The sequence below is a fragment of the Prunus avium genome, chromosome 5 (assembly GCF_965620075.1).
Source record: "Prunus avium chromosome 5, drPruAviu1.hap1.1, whole genome shotgun sequence".
In the NCBI taxonomy this organism is placed as follows: Eukaryota; Viridiplantae; Streptophyta; class Magnoliopsida; order Rosales; family Rosaceae; genus Prunus; species Prunus avium.
Window position 1 is genome coordinate 15,431,734 of NC_142288.1, and position 7,866 is coordinate 15,439,599.

General features: G+C 37.7%; 1 protein-coding gene across 1 annotated transcript; it reads left to right on the top strand.

The window, feature by feature from the left end:
- Positions 1-2,300: 2,300 nt before the first annotated feature.
- On the top strand, positions 2,301-5,947 carry LOC148294387 (uncharacterized). The gene is made up of 3 exons (XM_088253734.1): positions 2,301-4,413; positions 4,537-5,819; positions 5,936-5,947. The coding sequence occupies exons 1-3, from the start codon at positions 2,958-2,960 to the stop codon at positions 5,945-5,947; spliced, it is 2,751 nt and encodes a 916-aa protein (XP_088109860.1). The 5' UTR covers positions 2,301-2,957.
- The last annotated feature ends 1,919 nt before the right edge of the window (positions 5,948-7,866 follow it).

Here is a 7,866-nt window from a genome sequence, read left to right on the forward strand (position 1 = left end):
GTCAAAAGGGTAAAAATAAAGGATGACCTTGTCTAAGTCAACTGCACAGTAGACCAAGATGATAACCCTCCAGATATCGAGGAATTCATTGACATAGTCTAACCAGCTCCACCACAAATGAAGGAGGGAGGTCAAGCCACAGTTGATGATCTCCAAGAAATTAATCTTGGTGTAGTTGATGACCCAAAACCTATCTTTGTCAATGCTTCACTAACAATGCAAGAGTTAGAAGAATACACACAACTTTTGCAAGAGTACCGAGATGTATTTGCATGGAGTTATCAAGACATGCCGGGTTTGGACCCAAAGGTTGTAGTTCACAAACTTAGGATACCTAATGAGACTCGAGGGGTGAAGCAAACTCCACGTCATTTTTTGGCCAGAGTTAATGATCCAAATAAAAATCGAGATTGACAAGCTTATTGCCGCTGATTTTATTCGAGAAGTCCAATACCCCACTTGGTTGTCCAGTCCTCAAAAAAACTGGGGCACTACGTATATGTGTGGACTATAGAGACATCAATAATGCATGCCCAAAAGATGAATTTCTACTCCCAATCACATAATTATTGGTAGACACAACAACCGGTTTCGGTGCTCTATTGTTTATGGACGGATTCTTAGGTTACAAACAAATAAAAATGGCTCCTGAGGATCAAGAGAAGACTGCCTTTTGTATTCCAAAAGGAATATATTGCTATGTTGCGATTCAATTTGTGCCACAAAAGGTGAATAGCCAAGTGGTCGCTCATCCTCTCTAAGTTTGAGATAAAATTTGTGCCACAAAAGGCGTTCAAAGGGCAAGCTCTTTCTGATTTCTTGGCTAATAATCCTACTCCAGACAACATGGAGTTACCCGTTGATTTGCCCAACGAAGAGGTATTCACAACAAAAGCACTTACATGGCAGTTGTATTTTGATGGGGCATAAAAAAGAAAAGGAGTTGGGGTAGGATTAGTGTTCATCACGCCGTCTGGAGCCTTAATCCCATACTCATTCTCTCTACTAGCTTTGTGCTCAAATAACGTGGCAGAATACGAGGCACTCATCATTGGCCTTGAAATTTCTCTCGCGATGCATATTCATTGTTTACAAGCATACAGTGATTCACAATTAATTGCTAGGTGGTTGAATGGCCAATACACAGTCAGAAATGCTACTTTCGTCCCATACCATGAAAGGGTAAAATATCTCATGTCATAGTTTCAAAACATTCATGTTAGTCACATCTCGAGTTCAGAAAATGATAAAGTTGATGCGCTAGCTACTTTGGCTGCATCGCTAACGCTACCTAACGAAAAGGATATCTAAATCACTGTTGAGGAATGTAATTTACTACCCTTCAACTATAGAGAGAATTGGAGAAGTTGTTGATTCGAATGTCATTACGGCTTTTGAATGTGAGGAAGATAAAGATGAGCTCGATTGGCGTCATCCCATAGTTGAGTTTCTCCAACAAGGCAAGTTGCCAAATGACTCAAGGAAAAAAGCTGAAGTTCGATGTAGAGCCGCCCGGTTCCTGTATTTAAACGACACCTTGTACAAACGGCCCTTTGATGGTATGCTGTTAAGGTGTCTGTCGAAACAAGACGCAACTAAAGCCCTTCATGATACTCATGCTGGCACTTGCATGCTGGCACTTGTGGTGCTCATCAAGCTAGTCTAAAACTCTCAAATCAACTGAAGAGATTGGGTTATTACTGGCCAACAATGGTCCGAGATTCAATGAAATTTGCAATCACATGTAAAGATTGCCAACTGCATAGAGACTTCATGCACCAGCCACCCCAAAAATTGCATCCGACAACTTTGTCTTGGCCATTTGAACCTTGGGGACTAGATGTTGTGGGTATCATAAAGCCGAAGTCATCACGTTAACATCAATACATCTTGGCCGCGATCAATTACTTCTCTAAGTGGGCTGAAGCAATTCCTTTAAAGGAGGTACGAGTAGACGATGTTACAAACTTTATAAGGAACCACATCATCTACCGTTATGGGGTTCCATTGAAGATAATATCCGACAATGCATTGTATTTCAAGTGCAAGTCTGAAAGAGTTTTTTTTATTGGCTATTTCCTAGCAAATGTAAAGAGTCTGTAAGTTGGTTATTCCTAGTTTTAGAATTAATTGTAACTTACGACGTTGGAGCTTGCGGCACATGAGGAGCATGATTGACTAGTATTACACGGCAAAGCTCTTTTCTGGTAAGAATCATTTGCATTCATATAGGATTTGTATTCCTAATTAAAGATTACTTTGGTATAAAGTCTATACAAATCTGCATAGAGTCTTAAATAAGGAAGAGTTTTAAATAAGGCCAATCTCTTTATTTATTAGGTAAAAGAGTTAACCTAGTATATAAAGGGTTGGGCTGGACGTTTTTTTGTACTCCCCTTCGTTGCACTCAAATAAAAATCGTGAGATTGTTTTATAAGATTAAGGGAGAGAGATAAAAGGCTGTTAGGTTTTTAGATTTATCTAGGTGATAGTCTGAGAGCATAACATATCATTCATTCATCGTGGAACTTTGTGGAAGCTTTGCTTGTGAGGAAGATCAACCTGCGTGAATTGGTGTTCATCCAAGAGAAAGTGAAGTGGACGTGTTCGTACAAGACAAGAGTATTTGATCAATCTTCTTTTGTGGTGTAAGACAGTATCAATTGAGTCTTGTATATGTCCTCAAGTTTTTAGTGAAATTGGTTGTGTGCCTTGAGGTTTTTCTCTCCTGTGTGGAGGGTTTTTTCCTCGTGCGAGATTTCGTACAAATACTTTGTCGTCGTTTATTTTCTCAGTTTGTTGTGTTCTGATTTTTATTTTGCTGTGTAGTACAAGGATTGAATCACATATCAATCTTGCATATTGCATTTTAACATTGATCCATCCAGGTTTACATTTACAATTGGTATCAGAGCAGTCCTCTTAACTTATTTAGAGAGATCCTAGGGACTACTGTGATGGATCGAGCAGCTGGATCAATCTCACATCCACCATACTTTGATGGTGAGAACTATGGTGCTTGGAAAGCAAAGATGAAGGCGTTTCTTTGGTCACTAGATGCTTGTGTTTGGAACACGGTAGTTTTTGGTTACTCTCCTCCAACCAAAACTATAATACACAAATCAAAGAAAATGTCTGAAGAAGGTAAGGGAGATGGTGATGTTGTCACTGAGGAAGTTGTTCTCAAATCTAATGAAGAATGGACACTAGCTGATCAAACTCACTCCATGAATAATCAAAAAGGATTGAATGCTCTATTTACTGCCTTATCTCCTGATCAATTCTCTAATATTTCAAATTGTGAGACCTCCAAGGAGGCTTGGGATATCTTGCAGGTCACATATGAAGGAACAAATGCTGTTAAAGAGTCAAAGCTTCAAATGTATGTCACTCAGTTTGAAATTATTAGAATGGAAGAAGATGAAACCTTTTCCGATTTCTATGCTAAGTTAAATAATATTGTCAATGCTTGTGCTAATCTTGGAGATAAAATTCCTGAATCTAGAGTTGTCAAAAAGGTACTTAGATCACTACCTTCTAGGTTTCAACCTAAGAAAACAGCAATTGAAGAAGTTAGAGACTTAAACACAATGAAAATTGTTGAATTAGTTGGGTCTTTGAAAACCTATGAAATGGAGCTTCCTACTGTGAAAAGGAGTAAAAACATTGCTCTAAAAGCTGTAAAGGAAGAGTGTGAAGAAAGTGAGGAAATTGGTGATGAGGAATTTGCTCTAATCACTAGACAGTTTCAAAAATTTCTCAAGAGTAAAAACTTTAAGGGAAAAGGAACAAGTTCAGGATCGAAACCCTTTAAGTCCAACAATTTTAATTCTGAAAAAGGTTCCAGACTTATTAAACAAACTGAGGGTCGAAAATGTTATGAATGTCAGGGTTTTGGACATGAGGCAAAAGAATGTGCTAATACCTTGAAGAAATTAAAATCTGAAAAAAACAAAGCCATGAAGAGTACTTGGAGTGATAGTGAATCAGATTCAAATTCTGACAGTGAGATAGTTGCATTTGTGGGATTTGCAAATATTGCTGATACAGAGGAATCTGATAGTCAGGAGCTTGATGCCGAAGAAATACTTCAAAAATATAATGAACTTTATCATGTCTCTGTCAAAATTAGAAAGCATAATTCTGATATGAAAGAAAAATTGAAAAATCTGGAAACTGAGAAAAGTAAGATCGAAACTGTGTTTCAATCTCGATTGTCTGAACTTGAGAAAGAAAACAAGTCACTGACTTCACAACTTGAGGCGTCTAAAGAAAAAATCATAAGATTAACAATTGGCGCAGAAAAGATTGACAAAATGCTCAGTATTGGAAAATCCAGTGAAGATAAAACTGGTTTGGGTTTTGATGGCTCTACCAATAGTTCTTCAGGAACAAAATTTGTGAAAGCTTCAGGTACGTGTGCTATGCCTAAGACTTGTGTTCTTACCTGTCATGCTTGCGGTGAGGTAGGTCATATTCGACCTTTTTGTGACAAAAAATATTTGAAACATTCTGATAAGTTTTCTATTGGTGCAGCACGTACACATCTCTCAAATCTCTTGAGAGAAGCGAATAGGCTGTCTAAACTTGTTCATATTCCAAATTCATGGTTACGTAAGATGAAACTTGTGTGGAGAGAAAAGAAAAGGACTAAATCAATGAATGAATCACATTGCTGCTTACTTGCTCATTCTTCAATTAAGTCCAATGATTTCAAATGCTTTGTTGCCTTTACTGCCTTGGATTCTTGCAACCCTAACAAGTGGTATTTTGACAGTGGTTGTTCAAGGCATATGACAGGTGATACACGTTGGTTTCAGACATTCTCAGATAAAAAGGTAAGAGGCACAGTAACCTTTGGTGATGGTAAGAAAACCAAGGTTTCAGGTGAAGGTACGGTTACAGCCCCTGGTTTACCTACTTTGCATAATGTTTTACTTGTTGAAAACCTTACTGCAAACCTTATGAGTATTAGTCAACTATGTGATGATTTTGGTAAGGTTACATTTGACGAAATTGAATGCATCGTAAGTACAAAAACAGGTGAAAATGTCATTCGTGGACCAAGGTCTGATGATAATTGCTATTGTACTATGGCTAATGGTTTGAATGTTTGCTACAGGGTTGAAAACAATATCACTAATCTATGGCATCGAAGATTAGGACACATGAATTTCAGAGATCTATTCAAAATTTCAAAGAAAGAATATGTAAGGGGGCTGCCCACATTAAGTGGAAAACAAGAAGGAGTTTGTGGTGATTGTCAAATAGGAAAGCAGACCAAAAGCTCACACAGTCCCACCAACTTCTCATCCACATCAAAACCGTTGGAATTTATGCATATGGACTTGGTTGGTCCAATGCAAACATTAAGTTTGGGAGGTAAAAAGTATATACTGGTTCTTGTGGATGATTTCACTCGCTTTACATGGGTTGCTTTCTTGCATGATAAATCTGAAGCATTTAAATCTTTCTCTATTTTATGCATGAAAATTCAGAATGAAAAACATGATAACCTCATTAGACTAAGGACAGATCATGGGACAGAATTTGAGAATCATCTATTTTCTGAATTTTGTGATGAACATGGCATTTCACATGAGTTTTCTGCTCCTATTACACCTCAACAAAATGGGGTGGTTGAAAGGAAAAATAGAGTTTTGCTTGACATGAGTAGAGTAATGCTTAATTCTGCAAATTTGGCGAAACATTTTTGGGCTGAGGCAATAAGTTCTGCTTGCTATACTGCTAACAGAGTTTATTTAAGACCAAAGTCAACAGCAACTCCTTATGAACTTTGGAAAGGAAAGAAGCCTAATGTGAGTCATTTGAAAGTTTTTGGGAGTACATGTTATATATATAAAGATAGGGAACATCTCGCAAAATTTGACTCTAGAAGTGACATTGGTATTTTTCTTGGTTATTCTTTAACTAGCAAGGCGTATAGGGTCTACAACACTCGAACTAAGTCTGTAATGGAGTCCATAAATGTTGTGATTAATGATTCTGATTTGAAGCATGTCAAACAGATAAATGATGATGATGATCTCAATGGAATACAAACAGAAAGTAGGTGTGATCAAGTTCAAGCAGCGAATGACGCTTTAAGTATCACAAACTCAGAAGACATTCATGACACATCATCTCAAACACTTAGAATTGGAGCTAAGCAAGTAAAAAGAGATCACAAGCCAGAAAACATCATTGGGAAGCTTAATGATAAAATGAGAACTCGAAGTCAAGATGTTGAAGAAATAAGCTACTTGTGTTATGTCTCTCAGATTGAGCCAAAAAATGTCAAAGAAGCCATAGTTGACAATGATTGGATCTTAGCTATTCAAGAGGAGTTAAACCAGTTCGAAAGGAATGATGTTTGGTACTTAGTTCCACGGCCCAAGGATGCAAATGTTATTGGTACAAAGTGGATTTTTAGAAACAAGACTGATGAGAAAGGGAAGGTAATTCGCAATAAAGCTAGATTGGTTGCTCAAGGTTACACTCAAGTGGAAGGACTTGACTTTGATGAAACTTTTGCTCCTGTAGCAAGATTGGAATCAGTAAGATTATTGCTAGCAATTGCATGCCATCTCAGGATCAAGCTGTACCAGATGGATGTCAAAAGTGCGTTTCTGAATGGGGTCTTGCAGGAAGAAGTTTACGTGGAACAGCCAGCTGGATTCAAAGATCATTCTCATCCTGATCATGTTTACCGACTAAAGAAAGCATTGTATGGTTTGAAACAAGCACCTCGGACTTGGTATGAGAGGCTGTCATCTTATTTGCTTCAAAATGGCTACACCAGAGGAGCAATTGACAAAACTTTGTTTGTCAAACGGGTTAAAAGTGATTTCGTTGTTGCTCAAGTTTATGTGGATGATATTGTGTTTGGTTCCACCTCAAATTTTCTAGTTTCTGAATTTACTAATATTATGAGTAATGAATTTGAGATGAGTATGTGTGGAGAATTGAATTACTTTCTTGGTTTGCAGGTTCAACAATTGAAAGATGGAATGTTTCTGTCCCAAACAAAATATGCAAAGGATCTTGTCGCTAAGTTTGGTTTGGAAAGTGCCAAACCTGTGAGAAATCCCATGAGCTCCACAGCGAAGCTCCACAAAGATCCTACTGGAGAACCAATTGATCAAACGTTGTACAGAAGCATGATAGGGAGTTTACTATATCTTACTGCTAGTCGTCCTGACATTTCCTTTAGTGTTGGTGTTTGTGCAAGATTTCAAGCATGTCCTAAACAATCACATTTGGCTGCTGTTAAAAGAATAATACGATATATAAGTGGGACTTTATATTTTGGAATTCATTATTCCTTTGACTCAAATGTGGAAATTGCAGGATTTTCGGATGCAGATTGGGCTGGTAATATAGATGATAGAAAAAGCAATTCAGGAGGCTGTTTTTATCTAGGAAACAACCTAGTTGCGTGGCATAGTAAGAAACAAAATTGTGTCTCACTCTCCACCGCCGAGGCTGAATATATAGCTGCTGGTAGCTGCTGCACACAATTGTTATGGATGAAGCAGATGTTGTGTGACTATGGTATAGTACAAGGTACGTTGATCATTTTTTGCGATAACCAAAGTGCAATTAATATCTCAAAGAATCCTGTTGAGCACTCTCGCACTAAACACATTGATATAAGGCATCACTTTATACGTGATCTTGTAGAAGATGATCTTCTTGCATTGGAATATATTCCCACAGATAAACAACTTGCTGATATCTTCACAAAACCACTTGATAATAATCGATATGAACATCTCAGACAATCCATTGGTGTGTGCTCCATTGCCTGATTGTGTAGTTCTCAAAATGCCAGTAATGCATGTCTTTCGTCTGCATATGTGTCTT